Source organism: Poecilia reticulata, chromosome 10, assembly GCF_904066995.2.
Source record: "Poecilia reticulata chromosome 10, P_reticulata-male-v2, whole genome shotgun sequence".
NCBI lineage: Eukaryota > Metazoa > Chordata > Actinopteri > Cyprinodontiformes > Poeciliidae > Poecilia > Poecilia reticulata.
The window spans coordinates 1,315,958-1,334,214 of NC_088839.1; the positions used below are offsets into that span (position 1 = coordinate 1,315,958).

At 37.9% G+C, this 18,257-nt stretch overlaps 1 protein-coding gene across 5 annotated transcripts in view; it reads left to right on the forward strand.

The window, feature by feature from the left end:
- The window catches only part of csnk1a1 (casein kinase 1, alpha 1), a 70,345-nt gene that overhangs the window by 29,601 nt on the left and 22,487 nt on the right, over positions 1-18,257 (forward strand). For 4 of the 5 annotated variants that reach the window (XM_008402774.2, XM_008402768.2, XM_008402771.2 and 1 more), the window contains exons 5-8: positions 1,941-2,024; positions 8,949-9,088; positions 17,247-17,325; positions 17,833-17,907. In XM_008402774.2, the coding sequence (XP_008400996.1) occupies positions 1,941-2,024; positions 8,949-9,088; positions 17,247-17,325; positions 17,833-17,907 (378 nt within the window). The remainder of the gene's footprint in view (positions 1-1,940; positions 2,025-8,948; positions 9,089-17,246; positions 17,326-17,832; positions 17,908-18,257) is intronic. The other variant, XM_008402772.2, reaches the window with a different exon arrangement.

Genomic DNA, 18,257 nt, shown 5'->3' on the forward strand with positions numbered 1-18,257 from the left:
TTACATTTTTATTTTGTAAGTGTGACTAAGCGTGACCTTTCCTCTTTTATCCACAGTTTACTCTATGCTGTTATTTAGTGTTGAGCTCTTAAGAGGCATGGTGGCAAAACTTAAACTGCTGATGTTTAAGTTACTCAAGTTGTTGCTAGGTAACCACAGTGAGTGAGTTAGTAGAGCAGCTAAAGTCTTTCCTCTGTCTACAACTCACAGGATGCCGTGTGGTTCTGGATCAGATTTTAGCGAATACTCTGTATATTTAGTATTTTATCAGATATGTCATCTCTTGATATTGAGCTCACGTCTATTGCAATATATATCGTTGATTTATTATTTAGCCCTATATAAAGTTTACTATTTTGTCACTGATTTCAGAAAGATTCATAATACAATGAAATATTCCAAGCATGTTTTGTAATTTTAATAAATATGGCTTACAGATGATGAAAACCCAAAAATGATGTCTGTGGGTTTATTTTTATGCACTCAATACATGGTTGGACCTCCTTTTACATGAATTACTGCATCAATTCCGTGAGGTATGGAGTTCAGCTTGTGGTTCTGCTGAAGTGTAAAATTGAAGTCTAAGTTTTGTTGCAGCTTTTAGATAATCTGCATTGTTGGTTCTGGTGTCTCAACTTCATCTTGATAATATCCTCTAGATTTTCTATGGGATCAGTGCAGTCCTGCTTGTTAATCACGCACTGCAACACTATGGTCATTTAACCAGCATTTAGTACATTAGCATTGTGGGCTAGTACAGATTCCTGCAGCAAAATGTAAACAGCATCTCCATAAAACTTACCATCAGAAGGAATTATGAAGTGCTCTAAAATTTTCTGTTAGACCATCTTCTTTTGTCACTTCAGCCTCTTCGATGCGTTTTGCTCGAAGATATGATTATCCCTGTTGCTAGTGCACATTTTCCTACCACACTTTTTCCTTCCAGTTAACTTTGTATGATATGCACTACTTTTTTAACGTTTTGTGGGTGTGCTCTCTGTAAGCCATAATCAATAATATTACAAGACATAAAGGCTCTGTGTAATGAATTGGAGTCTCACTTTCAGAAATAAAGTAAAACATTATTGAACATTTCATCAATTAATGAAATGCAACAAGTTGACACACATTCACAAAATATTTTTAGACTAACTTTGAAGCACCTAATGAGAGTAAAGGAACAAAATGGATGAATATGAAAATTTGGAGCACTACCTGCATTGGGGTCGTTCAATTTCTCTTTACACTTTCTCTTTTTTTAGTACAATGACAAATACAAAACAGCTTGAGCAGTAAACTTTGAGATTATAGTAGTAGGCCATCCTTTGCCCCATACAGAAAAATTTGTGTGACTCCCATGCTCAACTTCCAGTTTAATCCAAACTTTTTACCGTCCTGCAATTAACCCTAATTTTTGATTGGGTAGAATAATTCTTGGATTAAAACCAAAGTGCCAGGGCTGTTCAATGTTTGACTATCTTAAACATTCTTCAGAAAGTTTTTACGTGGTGAAGAAGGAATTGAGTTTGATGCTTTGTTCACCGCTGAATAAATACAAATGACGTGTTTAGTTTTCTTTACTCTGACTGTGGCAAAAAGTGCTGAAACAAGACTTGAGATATGTACCTGCGCAGCCCCCCTTCTACATCCTTCTGAAGGTTTCCTTCAGAAAGCCATAGTTTTAGTTTTCCCCCTGAATAATGGCCTCAAATATCAAATCTTGAGTACCCAATTTTTTTAGTAGCTTTCTCATCCTCTTTGGAACTTTTTTTATACAGAAGTCGATCTTCTCTCTAGCTGCACAGAACACTGCCAGTTGCACGTACCAGAGAAAACCATGTGGGCGCAACAGAATTGCCTGTTTTGCTCATGTTAATTTTGACTAAAGGTGGAAAGCAGCTGTTTAATTTTGACCCCTGCCCCTCTACTGTCTGCCCTAGTGTTTAGACTCGTCAGTGGGGAAGAGGAAAAGAAGCTTGGCTGTTAGCTCTTCTCAGGACCCATCTTTCTCAGGATTAAACCAGGTGTGACATTTACCACAACACCCGCTGCCTCACTACAGCATTTGTTGCTTTGCTATTGTATGTTGGTTTTAATTGCATTGGTCCACAAGCTTCCATCATACCCTGGCATAGTACTGGAAACATGTATTCTGTCATCTTTTTGCTGTGCGAGAAGATTGGAAACTCCCATTAAAATTGTCATGTGTACTTATTCTAGTTTCCAGTTATTTTAGTCATGTCAAATTTGACTTCTTGTGTTCTGTAATCCCCAATTCATTTTGTTCTCATAATTTGCTTGGAATGCCTGATTTAATATTTTATCCTTGGAGCTGAAGCAGTGGTAAACTTGAAAATGTATGAAGTTGCAAGTTGGATATACTAAGTTCACTGATTTCCTGCTTTTGACAGTTTGATGATTAAACTATCATTTTGTGTTCATTATCTTTGATCTATGTAAAATCCCACTAGATATTCTGGCTTTGCAACTGAAAGACAAATCAATATACTCTTAAGGTATTGGTGTTTGAAGGTTGTCGCTGTCCATTCAACACAGCCACATAACTTTCTGGCAAAGCCCTTCTCAGAACAGTTAAGGCCATGTTGCACTTTTGGATGCCCTTCTTTGTCTCTTCAAACTGTCGGAAGTTTGTGATTTTGATATTGAAAATGTGACTTTTTTGTGTTACCATGGTGACATGGACTCTCTGTTACATACATAATTCCATGGTTTTCGAATGAAGTAAATTTTTCTTATCCAACAGGAAGTCAGAATCACTTTTAGCTGATTTTAAAAACGGACTTTTTCAAGTTCTGCAGATGTCATCGGTGTTGGCATAAAGGTATTGATATATTGGTGATGCTAAAACTTCTGTCACAACAAGAAGGAGCTTGGCTACATCACATGAAGAATGGTAGCTTGCAATGTGAATGCTGGAAGTTTAAAATGCCTTAAAATATCACAAATATTCACTCATGGTTGTTTTCTGGGTAAATAGACCCTCTATTGATTTGCCACAACTGATTACGTTGTTGGCTAAAAAGGAAACTCAAATGGTTTAAACTGAACTTTAATATTCATTAATATTTTGGACAAAAGTTCAAGGGTTAAGTTTGCAGACTAAGCCATATTGCACTGCTTGTTATATATACAGTTAACTACCTAAATCCTGGCATAATAACTCGAGGTTAACTGATCCCATATCATCTCTATTGGTTCTAAAATCGAAAAAAAAATTATAGATTGGGCATTTGTGACGATGTGCCTGATCCAAAAGGGTAGAAGTATTTAGTCCAATTTCATGTTTTGTGCTCTGAGCAACTTTATGCTTTATTTTGTATGATATTTAGAATTCCAAATTGTGTTTTCTGAACCATTTGAAATAATGTTTGTTGCAGATTATTTGTACATGTTTGACCAAAGCCAAGGTTTCCTCCAGAAATCTAGCTAAACCTGATGGTAAGAGCGCTTGGGCAGTCCACCAATGGCCAACTGTATTTTTGTGTAATTTTTATAAAAAATTTTTTAAAGTTGACAGGAAATGTAACAATATGACTAGGTAACTATATGTTATTGGAAGACAGTGACTATATTTAAACGCACAATAGTGTTCCAAGTGCCTTAAAACAAGCTATGCTGGTCACGTTCAGAGCCGGAATAAGTGGAATTGAATTTTATCAAAGACTATAGATCTAAAATTGAGAATGACAATTCTATTAAATTTGATTTAATGATTGTATCAGAAAAATTTAAAATAATTAAATTGCTTTCCATTTAAATTTAAGACTTGAAAGGGGTTTGCAAGTTTACTTTGTAAACTGTAAAAAAAATAAATAAATAAAATCTTCAGTTTAACATAGCTACACCCTGATGCTGAGTTTAGCCTTTTTGTTTGAGCTTGGTTTGTTCAGATGCATTCCAACCTACAATAATATTAAAGCAAATAATAACCCACAATGATATTCTTTGGGTAGGAAAATCATGTATTTCTTGCATGACGTTTTCTTTTCGTAATGTCTGCTGCTTGATGCAATATTTTGATTTGCTGGGTATTTACCCAAGCAAATTCAGTATTTGCCTGGAGTATTCTAAATGGAAAAGACCTGTCTGTGGCACAACCCACAAATAGAGGCTTTAATCCGCAATGTGGACATCACACCTGTTGACCTTTCGTACATGCAAGACATGCAAGATCCCTCTCTCATTACCCACTTTCCTGTCAATTCACTATCAAATAAAGGCCACTAGAGCCAGCTGATAAAACCTTAAAAAAAAAAGAAAAAAAAGATACTTGAGTACGTAATGGGACTAATGAAACTGAATAGAACATTCTGTTCTTCAAAGCCCTGCACAGCTGACAGCAAATACAAGATTTCCCCCAGTGCATTGTAGGCTGGGCGGGCAGGCCACAAGGCTTTACTTGCGTTCCCACCAGGCTAAGAATTGTTTATTTTTTGTCTTTTTTTTCCCAGTACACCAGTAGCAATGTGTTACAGTGGTAGCACAGGTGGGTTAAAGAGCTGGAAGCATAATGAGTTCAGGTGTCTTTTATTGAGGCAGTGGAATTCTGTAACCACTACCTGTCTTTACTGGTCTTCAGCTAAAGGTGACAAGTCGCGAATCAAGGATCACAAAATTGGAACTTTAGATGAAACCAAAGTTCCAAAGAATAGTTATTTTAATTGTATTTTTTGTTTGCCTTTTTCAAAAGACTTCAAAGTTGGTGTTCAGTTATTAATGTCTTCCAATAATGCATAAATACCTCATAACTTTTTATCCCACTTCCTGTCAGTAAATTGCAGGGGTAAAGCACAACATACAAACGTTTTTTTAACTCAACCATAGGGTGCTTGATGACTGTCCTAGCGCCCTACCGCTGGGCTTAGCAGGTTTTCTGGGGGAAACCTGATGTATATAAAACAAATTAAAGAAGTTGCAATTACAGACTAGCAAAGGTGTTATGGAATAAAATATAATAGCCAATACATTCCCTTTGAAACTAAAATATAAAAGAGAATGTAAAACATTTTCTCCATTTAAGTGTTACTGTTGCACAGTCACAAAAATAAGGTTTGAGCATACAAAAAGGGAGATTCTCAGCAACTTCATCCTGCCACTACCATGTTTTTAAAGCTCCACACCTTGCTGGTGCCCTGAAGTTTGTCTGGTGGTGTTTTTTGGTGAAACTGCTGACACATGCAAAATCAGTGTGACAGAGCTGATATGCTCCTGACATCAGCGATGAGAGATCAGATGAGATCTGGTCAGGTTCACATTGATTGGCTCTTTGAGGAAAGGACTTGGCTCAACCAGGTAATGGTTGTTGAGGGTATTAGATGTGCACTTAGCAGACGTAAAAGCCTCCACAACCTGACATGCATCCCCCATCGCTTCTCCTTATCCAAGGCGAGGTCGTGGAGGCTGCCACATGATTGGCTGATTCGACTTTTGCCTTAATGAGCAGTTGGACGGGTGTACCTCATAAAGTGGCCGGTGAGTGTGCTTTCTCCAGGAAAGATGAGTGCTCTGGTGAGAAACAAGATGGTGACCAAAAGTTATGAAAATATTTTTGAAGTGTACCAGGTGAATTGCTGACTGGTAATTCTTGAAGAAAGGATGGATTTCCTCCCCATGATGTGCATCCAAAAGCTTTTGCACACACTAGACACCTGTGCAATAATTCAGCAATGTTGTTTTTGTGCATGTTTCGTATTTTTGTCATTCAATTCAGTTTATTTATATAGCACCATTTCATGGTAAATGTAATCTCAAAGCACTTTATTAAAAAAATTTCAATTCATTCACACATACATTCCAATTGATCCTAGTTATCAAACTGTACACTATGCTCAATTATTCAAAGTAGATTAAAATGTCTCCATGTAATGACACCCAGCAGAATGCATTGAGTCATTGGCTTGCAGCATTCACTCCTCCTGGACGATCACATTGTGATAATTACTTGCATTGTCGTTGACTTTCCAGCAATCCCTCATACCGAGCATGCATGAAGTGTCAGTGGAGAGGAAAATCTCCTCTTTAACAGGAAGAAACCTCCAGCAGAACCAGAACCTGGTTCAGTACAAATGACCATCTGCCACGGTTGACTTGGCGTTTGAGAATACAGAGCAGAATGCACAAGAAGAAACTGATGAACATCAGAAATAATCCTACATCAGTTTATCCGTTAATAATGGAAGAGGAAGAAAAATTATTTGATAGCTGCTTTATTTCAGCTAGACCAGATGTAGCTTTTATAGAAAGAAAACAAAGTTAACAGTTGAAATAACAGCAAGTGATGCATTTTGGAGAGTAGTAGAAGATGATGAGAAAAAGTGCTCAGTTTGTCCTCCAGTAGCCTAAACCTTTGCTAGGAACATATGGATCAGTCTGATGTATGATGTAGCTTGATGAAGGGATTTATATGTGAGAAGGATAATCTTAAATTCTATTCTATATTTGACAAGGAGCCTGTGAAGGGAAAACAAAATAGGAGAAATATGATTTCTTTAATTTTTGTCAAAACTCTTGCTGCAGCGTTTTGGATCAGCTGAAGACTTTTAACTGTTTTGTGGACTTGCAGTAACAAATTGACTAGTTTTTCAGCCTGACCCGTGGATAGGATATGTCTGTTTTCTGCAATATTCCGTAGATGGGTGAAAAAAGAAAATCTTTAAAACTTGTTTAGTAAGAGATGACATTTCCTAATCAAAAATAAGAGTTTCTTTATTATCGGAGGATGCCACCCAGATCAGGTGATTGACTAAGTGGCTTCTTTTTCATAGATTCTGGTCCAAAAACAACTTCTGTCTTGCCAAAATTTTAAAGATGATAGTTTAGTGTCATTCAGATTTTATTGTCCTCAAGACATATCATTTGTAATTTTCAACTTTCATAAGTGCTATGAAACTTAACTGAAACTAAATAAATATACCTCTTATTAACAAAAACATTTGCCAACCATTGATCTGGTGCTTTTTATTATAATGTACGCGGTCCACGTTGATATCTTCATTTAAACTAGTTAAGTGGTTCGCATTAAAGTTACTCTTAAATGTTGACCTTTTAAAATGATGTTGTATAGAAAAGGGCAGAGCTCTTGTCCCTGTGAAATTACTCTTACTATGTAAACCTGTTTTCAGTCGCAGAATGGATGTAGGCCAGGATTCTTCAATCTGCAGCTCTGTACTCTTAACTTTTGCAAAAATGCTTAAGAACTTAACATTTTAAAATATAGAGATAATTTTAGTGTTTTCATGCATAGCAGTGTTTTCCACAAGCAATGGCAATAATGGTCAACAATAGTTTTCAGCTGGCAAAAAATGGCTCTTTGAGTTGTAAGTGTTGCTAAACTCCACAGTGCACAACTCATTATATTGTACCCAACAGATTGATCATAGTTCAGGGTATAGTTTCAAAACAAACCTACAGCAATTGAACCAGTCCTTATCTTTGGCCAAAATACCTTTTGTCTCTAAAAACAGACTTTGGAATTGCTCCATTTTAACCCAGATTTAGTTTCTTGTTTGTGTTAAATCAAGATGTTTAGAATAACTCCTGAAACCCTGAAGTAGGCCTTGAAACTGGTTGCATTGTGTATTCAAACATGAATTTGTATATTCTGCATTTTATTTTATACTAGTGTATAAATGTTTTCCAAGCGTTGGAGCAATGTTTAATTAGGTCTTGTACAGGGAAATGTGAAATCATTTTTCTGAAATTTGCCCACTCTGCAACATGGTTAAAAAATTATTGTTTCTGGTAGTGATGTCCTTATACCAGCATCAAGTACACATACTTGTAAAAGCAAGCCCATACTCCAAACTGATACCAGTTTTCAGTTGTTTTTTTTCTGGGCTGGACTGCGGTGTAACTCAAATGCTAAACCACACTTCAAACCAGGTGGTTGTGGTAATACACCAGTAAGTTGTTTGCTGATCCTCCAAAAAGAAGTTGGGTGGCAGGAGGTGTCAGTAGTTTGGAGATATTTCAAGGTAGACAAAAACAAGCAGACTGCCGTCTATGCTCAGTCTGCTGAGCATAGACGGCAGCTCCTGGACTTAACTCAGTCAAGTCTAGGAGCGAAAAATAGCATAGATCAGGTTTATTGTCTGATCTATGACCTATAACAATGTCAACAGACTGAGCCTTTTGACATCGTCAGATTCCAGTCCGACACAACCAATTGATGTCAACTTGAAGTAAAACTTGATATGTGTTGCATTAACCAAATGGTGTCTGTCCTTGACCAGTCTTTATGAACGGTGGCGGTAAAATCTGAAGGCCATTTAGACAGGATACACACACCTGACCGCATAGTGCAGGTGTGCAGACGTTTTAAACTTTACTGAGTACATTACGGAGATAACTGAAATCAATTAATTTTAAATATAATCTTTCATAGCACAGTCTGGGCTGTCTGCCTTTGACTTTTATTTCTCCGGTAGAATTTTCACCAGGCCAATCAATGAACAGAAGAAGTTCTGAACAACGACGTTGATTTTCTGAGCCGTTTTAGAGTTCTAGTGTGCCTGTAGTTTTAGCTAGCACCAAGGGAAATGAACAAAGCCGCTCAGTTTGTGTTTGCTCCACTTCCAATGATTAAATTAACATTAACAGCCAATTCGCTCGGCTCTTCTCTCTTCACAGTGGAGGATGTTTGTTTATGGTTCAGGCAATTTCCAGTAAGCTTCATGGCATTGAAGTTGCGCATTACATACAAATGTACTTTTAACATTTCAACACATTCCAGCAATTGTTTCTCAGTGATTTGAGGGCCCACTCCCTCTGGACAAAGGAAAGTATAATACAAGGGGCTGGTGACAGTCATTATCTGTGAAAGATCTGAATTATAAAATGTTTTCAGTCGTCCATTTTTAATGTGTTAACTTTCATATTAGTGCTACTTGAGTCCTCGGTGACTAAAGACTGTATTCTCTCTCTTTCAGTTATTCCTTATTGACTTTGGTTTGGCAAAGAAGTACAGAGACAATCGAACACGACAACACATCCCCTACAGAGAAGACAAGAACCTGACAGGGACTGCACGCTATGCCTCCATCAACGCACATCTGGGCATTGAACAGAGGTGAATATCTATTACTTTACCTAACGGCTAATTTATCTGTAATGTGATAAATTTGTCACATGGGATGTGATCAGATTCAGGACTATGGCTCTATTGATACAACACATGGAAGTTTCGGTTCAATTAGATTTCTCTATATTGCTCTATTTCATGCCTGATAATTTTGCCAAGCAATTTTTTTTAAAGAAATGCATCCAATTCATATTGTATATTTTGTTCAATCCAGCGTTGGACACATCTAGAGTCAATCGCATGAATTCCAGTTTATTCCTTGAACTCTACGAACCATGAGTAAACCCACAGTCTGTCTGTAACACATGGAACAGTCAGATCTCTACCATTCGGGAAAGCTATATGTGATTAGAGTTTTAAATTCTGTTCTGGGCTTAACAGGAAGTCTGTTGAGGGAAATTAAAATCAGAAGAAAATCTCTTTACACTCAGGTTTTTGATGTGAAGAGACAGTTGTTAGCAGTGGGAATCAAGTGATTCAATTCTGATTTATGGGGCCATGATTCAATTCAAAATCAATTTTCAAGTCAGAACAAGTATTCATGATGATTTCTGCTTTAGTCAATGGGTGTGCGAAGAATCCTTGTGATCTACACTAGTTTGCTTTGCAAGGTAGAATTTAAAAGTGGAGACACTAAAGTGTTGCATTAAATTTAAAAATGAATCCATGTTTAAATGTAATCACTCCCTCCCTGCATCCCCAGTTTGTACGCAACTGGCATTGCTGTTTACATCCAGACATTTTTAGCCATTTGTCAGTCTTGTAGTTATTTAGAGAAGAATCTCAAAATGTATATAATTCCTGACATAATTTCAAACATTCTGTATTGCTGTCGCATGCAAAAAAAGTATAGAGGAAGCGGACTAGTTGAAGCAAAATGTCAAGATTGCTGAATGATAGGGTGGTGTACCGTATTTTCCGCACTATAAGGCACCTAAAAACCTTCAATTTCCTCAAAAGCCGACAGTGCGCCTTATAATCCTGTGCGCCTTATATATGGACCAATATTGAGCCACAACAAGTCTAGCAACTACAGTAAGCAGCCGCCGACTTCATTTTCGCCCGTAGAAGAAGTGCACGGTGCATGCTGGGATAGTTGTCAGAATGCTGGTTTGTTCAGAAAGTTTGACCGACCTATTTACCTACCGACCTGATAATCAGGTCGTCTGCAGGTCACTTTAGCACCAGGTTCTCCACAAACATGCTGTGCGCGAACGGAGAAGGGTGACCATCGTCTGGCCACGCCCCGGCCCAGTCACGGAAGGCTCTCCTCGCCACCCGAGTCGGACACTTTGACATTCTTTATGTCAACAAAGTGGCTTTAGACATTCATCCGGGAGCTTCGACTAGGGTTCCCAAGGGACCAGCCTCTATACATTTAAAGCTGGGGGAACGGGGGAACGGGGGAAGAGAGACAGAGACTGCGGCGGCAGCGTGTCGGTTGGTCTGTTACCCAGAAAGCAGTTGGGCACAATATTGCAACACCATGAGTGAAACAATGACTGGGGCAGACTACTCTATAAAGTACTCAGGGAACACTTCTTTATTATTACACATCCACATTTGTAGAGTACGGATCAAATCTCGTCCCTAACTGTAGTGTCTATTCTATGCGCCTTATAATGCAGTGTGCCTTATATATGAAAAAAGTTTTAAAATAGGCCATTCATTGAAGGTGCACCTTATAGTGCGGAAAATACGGTAATTTTATCGATATTTATTGTTTTTTTGTTTACCCCCACCCCTCAAAGTATTGATTTTTCATCTGCAAGTATCGATGCATTAAATCCTGCTTTGAGTTTTATGTCATATCCACAAGAATTAAATGACAGCTATCATATATGACATTTTTTACCCAGTTGCACATGTACATTAAAAATGACATGTAATGACACAACCATTTACAATTAATTAATTAAATGAAATAGATAAATTACATGCTCTAATATAAGTGAATAAGACAAGATGGGTTCCTTTTCTGCATAGCCAAATTCACAAAGCCACACAATTAACATTTAAACAAAGCAAATGTATAACAAAAACATTTATTGCACCAGCATTACACTATCATTTCAATTAGTTAAATCCAAATCCGTCACCAATAAAATCTGTCCCTCTCAACTCTTTCAGAAAATCTTAAAAATGTATTGAATCATATCGTTTTCTGAATATTGATATATATTGTGAGCAGAATATCGCGTGTAGCAGTGTATCGCAAGATCAGTGTATGGCTACAGCCCTGCTACGGATCATAGGGGGCTTTGCTTTTCCTTATCATTTAGTATAAAACAGCAATTTACAGATGCTGTTTTTGTGAACCATGTGCGTATGGCCAGCATTTGTGTGTACTAGATTTAGGCTGTTTATGTGCAACAGCGACAAAATAGCCTAATGATGCGTGCAGGGGCACCGTAAAATCTTGGGCCCAATGACAATAAAATTAAATTGCCTCCCTCCCTTCGCAGCTGCTGTTACAATTTCTTGAGTCTATCTGACCCATATAAAGCGTCACAATTTTAAAGGCTTGCAACTGCCTTGCTTTCATTGGTCCAATGCTGATACTAGCACAATATTCACTAGTGAATTTTACATGCAACAGTTCACATACTGTATGCAAATAGGTTGCTTAAATTTTTTTTAAATTGGTTTTTGTTCATTGAAATGTCTCTCCCCAGCAACAACAGTCACAAGCAATGTGCAAAATATACATGAAGCAATCCAGACTTATCAAAAAATGCTATGTTGCATTTTGTTGAAACTGTAAAATGTTACTTGAATTTTTTTTTTTAAAAAAGTTTTTTTTTCATATTTGTTAAAGCTGTCACCATGTCACGACAGTTTGCTGTGAAACAGATAATCTGTGAAAAGATTAATCTCCTCTGGAATGATGCTAACTAGTCATTGAAAACAGTGTTGCTCACCTTTTTCACTGGGACAGGGGAAAGGGGTTATGCTGGTATCGGGGGTTAGAGCTGCTGCTGACCGACTCATCTGTTAAGTGTGGTAAGAGGTACAGGTACAAGTTGAATATATGAACAGGGTTTCCCCCAGAAAACTTGCTAAGCCCGGTGGTCGGGGTGCTGAGGCGGTCCACCGTGTTTTTGTATTAAAAGATGTTAAGGTGACAGGAAATTTTAAAATATCATTATACGTTATGGGAAAACATTGCCAGTGAAACACTACTTAAACCCACAACTAGTCTTAAAAACAACAAATCAAAATATACAATTAAAATGAATATCAATTATTTGGCTGGAGATGGGCACCAGCACCCCTCCCGACCCCACTGAGGGAAAAAGGGTGCAGGAAAATGGATGGATGGATGGATGGATCAATTATTTGCACTTTTGTTGAATCAAAATTAAGTCAGCAGCTCCCAGGGCTCCCAGCCTCCCAGGGCTTCAGAGCCCCCTTACATGCTAATATTTTAACACAGACAACAGATACATGAATGTAACACTTGTTTATTGAGATGATCAATGCTGCTAAATTTGATTCAATTTCAGCATGCATAAATTAAAAGATTTTAAATTGTTTAACATTTAAATGTAAGATTTTGAGGAGCTAGCAAGTTTACTTTGTAAAAGTTCAAAGAACAATATTTATAGTTGGATTGTTTTGTTCCCATAGCTACAGTCTGATGCTGTGAGTTTAATCTTTGAGTTTGAGCTCTGTTTGTTCACAAATACAATTTAGTAAACTGCAATTATAACTTATTGGTTTTAGGTTGGCCAGTTAAACTACTCCCCTCTCTCAGATTAAATCCAACACATTTGTTAGAGGTGCTGATGTTTTCAGCAACAAAAGGGACCCCTAAATCAAATTCTGCTCCAGGCCTCATACAGTCTTGGACCTGCAGTTCACATAGAGGTGCGCAACCAGAGCTAACCAGAGTGGTGTTTAAAGTTCTACCTTGATCAAAAACTCTGGAAAGAATCATAATTCCTCACAGGGGTGGATGTAAATGTCCATACAGGTCAGCCTGTGTCCAGTTTCTGTGAAAGGAGGCGCGCGGGATCCACGCTGAGGTAAACTTAATCCAGTTAATGCAGCGCGCAGGGGCGGGAGCGGTGTGATTGGTCTGGCTTTAAATGCATAAACTATAAACCTATCTTCTATAAACATATCTTTTAGGAATAAATCTGCTCTGCCAGTGAAGCACTCAGAGCAACAGAGGCCCTAGCAATCCGGCTTAAAAAAAGAAAGAAAAAGAAAAAAGAAAAACAAAAAAGGCTTAGCCTGGCGGTGGCACTAGTAAAGGATGGCGGGCCGTCAGACCTATTATACATTGGGGGAAACCCTGATGAATATGTTGTTCAATTATTTCCTTTGTTCATTAAATGCTAGTGAAATGGCGGCAAACAGTAGTCTGTAGCTAAGCTAACTATGCTAAATGGTTGATAATCTCACACAGTTATACCCACCTCTAGCAGAAAACCTGTGCTATAAATTGACACTCTTGTCTTTTTTTTTCCCTCTTTCTCTTTGAAAACCTGACTATTATTTTTCTTGGCAGCAATAGTAACCGTCACAGGTGTTCTTGTCAGCAGCAATCAGTCTTCTACTGACTGCTGCTGAACACCGTCGTCAAGAGCGCTAAGCAGGGATGAACCATTTCATGCAGATCCAGGGTGTTCAGTCAAAGTATAGATGTGTGCTGTTTGGTCTGGGAGTGGTAACATAACATTTTTACAATTTTATGTTAAACAATTTTAAAAACACTACATGATTAATTTTGTAATTGACAGGGCCCCCATTTTTTTCTATTTCTACAAGAGAAAAAAAATAAATGTTTTTGTGGGAGGGGCACTCTGTCGGTCAAGGATCCTTAGACCTTTTTAACTTTTCCCCTTATATGGCGTCCCTGGATGCTCGTAATGTTTTGGGGATGTGGTTGGGCTCTTGTGGGTCAGGTGCAGTGGTGGGTTTGCCCAAGAGAGGAGCCCATGCCCTGAAAGCGTCACGGTTCCAGCGGTGCTCACCGGACGTGTATATATAAAGGTAGCTGTGTTACAGGGACTGTTTGTTGGAGCGTTTGCCATATGTGTTTGCTTATATTACAATACGGATTAAAGGAAAAGGTAAAAAAAATCCTCAAATGTAATATCTTTCTGTGTAAATATCTCATTACAAAATGAGATACCTACAACTTAAAATCTGGTGCAGCAACATACAAAATTGATTTTCTTTCTAAAATTAGAGCATCCAGCTTTTAATTAGGTGCGTTCTGTAGTCCAGAATATACGGTATTCATTTTTTCACACTGTCAGATGTGAAATCCAATTGAACTTTTCCTATTTTAGGTCAGTTAGGATTACCAATAAAATTTTCTGCAATATACGTTTAATACCAGAATAGTGAAGAGGGAATCTTCAGCTTATGTCGATCCTATGTTCATTGCACTGTTAATGACACACGCTTACCAAGTTCAGCCAGCATCTTCATCTGGGGCTTCATGTATAACTTTCAACAACAATTTTGAAACAACTTTCACACTAAAAGTTGGCATAGGGACACATTTTGAAACGTGCAGCACACAAAAATTCTGTCTAAATCTATGCGCAAACAGATGGCTGCGCATCTTTCCTTTATACATCCCCATTTGTGTGAAATATAGTGCAGCTGCTGGTGCCTCATGGACCGCCCCATCGCCACCCATAAATACATAGTGAAAGCTGCAAGCAGCATTGGTGGCCCTCATAGCTCAGCACCGTTCAAACCTAAGGGCAACCACAGGAGCTACGTCATCGCCACCCCGTCGGTGCCTTTGACCTTCTCGCTCTGTCATTTCTGCACACGTCCACAAGGCAGCACATGGCAACTTTGTCTAATCATTATTTTCTTTAAGTGGGTGGTGCTTTAGTGATGTCATTAATGTACCACACCAATGTGTCACTGCAAGAAAAGTAGGATACAATCATATCACGGCCCTTGGTCTCAGTTCTCCTCTAGTTGCGTCACGTAAACCTCACTTTTTTTCTAGAAGAAGAGCTTTTTGGTTGCTTTAACACCTTGAAACATTTGCTAACCAATTAGAGACCAAATACAGCAACCAGATTTACAGTTCGATCTCAAACTATTTTTCTAAAGGAACCTTAAATGTAAGGTCGGCCAATTAAACTACCCTCATTCTCTGATTCCATTAAACCTGTGTTGAAATGTTGTTAGTGGTGCTAATGTTCTTAGCAGCAAAAGGGGCCTCTAACTGAAATTCTGCTCAAGGCCTATACAACTTTGAACCGGGTGTTCATGATGAGCTAAATCTGCTGCACTTTGCATCTCTCTGCTGGACAAAGTGGGACACACGGGGAGATTTAAATTATGTGGCTTTAGTAGTTCTTCCATTTCATATTTATTGAGTTTAGTAAGTGCCACACAGACTGATTTGGTTGCCTGAGTTTTATAGGATGAATTTTTCTGATGTCCATGCGCAGCAACTCTGCCTGACTCTAATAAGATAAAGCATTGCGTTAGACAAAACTGCGCCATATAAACTCAAATAAAATAAAGTAATAAAACCACCATTCTGCGTGAGGCGAGTGTGACATCTCCGTGGGTTGAACTACTGGTTCACTAACGCACCGGCCAACGGAGGAACACACACATAAACTTTATCAGCGCAGACACAGAGCCATGTGCTGGGTAGCATGTTGAGATATAAACACACATGCTGCACATAATTCTTTGTTCACAAAAGTATCATTCTCACCGCATGCTAAACGCGCACCTCTAAACGTGCGCCTATACTTTCAGTTCACCCTGAGCTTCGCAAGCAGACCAAACACGGTGACTTTTAAACTTGACTCATACCTTAATGAAGAAATCTTCAAAAGAACATGGGTCCTCCCAGAGCGTTGATATAAATGTTCATACAGGTCAGCCGGTGTTCAGTTTGAGTGGTTTTAAAAAGAGAAATATCACAAGTCAATATTTGAAATTGACTTGTGAATTTCAAGTCAACTCAAACAAGTCAATGTTTTCACATTTCACTCTTGAAATGTGAAAACTAAATAAAAATACCCGGTGGACATCTACACTGTCTAATATCTGACTTGGAAATTAGTGCTGCATTGTGTAAATAAAGAAATGTAATTTAATACAATTGTGGTTAAAACAATAATTAATCATTCGTATCCCAGACAAATACAGATTTCCATTCAATCAAGAGGTTGTTACTGATGGGAAATAAGTCGGGCATCTCTTAAAACTATAAACTAAGGATAATGTTTTAACAAAGCTTTTAATTTAAAAAAAAATTATTGCTACATTATTTGATTATTTGTATGATTCCTATTAGTAGTGGAAAAATCTAATGTAGTGGTAATACAACAGTGCATATAATTGCTGACCAACTTTTTGAAATATTTTGGTTTTTTACTAAGGCTGTGAAGATTCTTGGAATAATTTGAGTAACTCGGTTCAAATTCTTTGAGGTAAATTATCAACCAGAAAGCTTTGTTAAATTGTTTTATTTAGCTATCTGTGTTCTGGCCAATTTATTGATTATGTTCTCTCTTCTGCTAGGGAGTTGTAGACAACTGCTAAATGCAATTAACATAACTATAGACCAATCTTACAGCATAACGTATTACCAAATGTCGTTTTTTTCCCCTGACATGTCCACTTTTCACTTTCTGTCCTGGGTGATTTCATTGATTGTTGAAAATGTACGGTTGTTGTTTTTCGGGGCACCAATAGGCATCCTGAAAATGACGCACGATGGATGAAATAAAACAGCTTTTCTCCTCAAGTTGCTAATTATTGATGTCAACCAATAGAAAACCTTTATATTGTGATACATTTTTCAGGCAAATCATCCAGCCCTACGATCAGTCAGAAGGAACATTTTGACCCTAATCTGCCAGGGATGTGAAAGTTGCTTATGTTTGAAAAGGCTTTTGAATAAATTCTAGTAAGTTTAAAATATGTTTGTTTTTTTTAATCACCATCCCAGAGGTTAACAGTCATGCTTAGGGCTGTTCTCTTGCAACTTGGTCAGGATTCATGTTGATGTCAGGTCTGAACACGACCCCAGATGAACAACATGTTGTTGGTAAACACAGGAAGAAGTAAACAAATATTTGGCTTCAATTGTATCTTGAAAGTACATCCTGGTTTTATACTTAATTCACAATGTTGTTTGCAGTCGCCGTGATGACATGGAGTCTCTAGGCTACGTGCTGATGTACTTTAACAGAACCAGTCTGCCTTGGCAAGGATTAAAGGTATGAATATTCAGCATAATTCATGTTAGTGCAAGTTGTAGCCCATGCATTCACAAATACACGTTTAGTCTTTCAGGCATCACTGTGCTATTAATTACTATGATTATCATTATAGTTATAACTATGCTTTCAGCATTCATCTTGGAACCACATGTATGTCTTTGTCTCTCCCTCAATTGTCTGTGATTATGTTGACGAGGCTTAAAGTCTATATGAAGCACTTTGTCTGTACAACAGACAAGACCCTTTTAGACACAAGACAGGTTAGACGTTCATTGATCTTATATGAACGTATATCAATACTTAAATGATATAACTGTGCTGATACTAGATTTATTTTGCTTCTGACCTAAGGCTTTCCCCAAGTTTATGGCTAGATTTTACCAAGAAAAACATTAAAATTCAAATTACGTTTAACCAAACTCCACCAGGGGTTTGAATTATTTTGTGATCAACTTTAGATCAATCTGCTGTACCACTTGATTTTTTTTCCCCTTTATTTTTTAGGCAGCCACAAAGAAGCAAAAGTATGAGAAGATTTCGGAAAAGAAAATGTCTACTCCTGTTGAGGTTCTCTGCAAGGTAAAATAAACTACAGACCATGCTGTCATCTCCTAACCTTTACTTGCTGGTTTGTCTTAAAACCAGCAAGTAACCCTGAGCCTATCCAGCAATTTTTTGTTTGTTTTTCAACTCATGCTGGGTGGAAAAACTGAGTTGTTGTGTTTACCATACACTGCCAATATTTTACTCAGGTTCATGTTCCTGTTTGGGCCAACCACTGGGTAGCTCGTTTGATTGGTTGGTGATAATAGTCTTGCCTACAGAGATACTGCTGTCTCCTGTGAAGCAAAAGTCATGCCATGTAAAATACTTGGTATGAAGGAATAATGTGTTGCACCCTCAGCTGTTGCTGGTAATGTATGTGATGT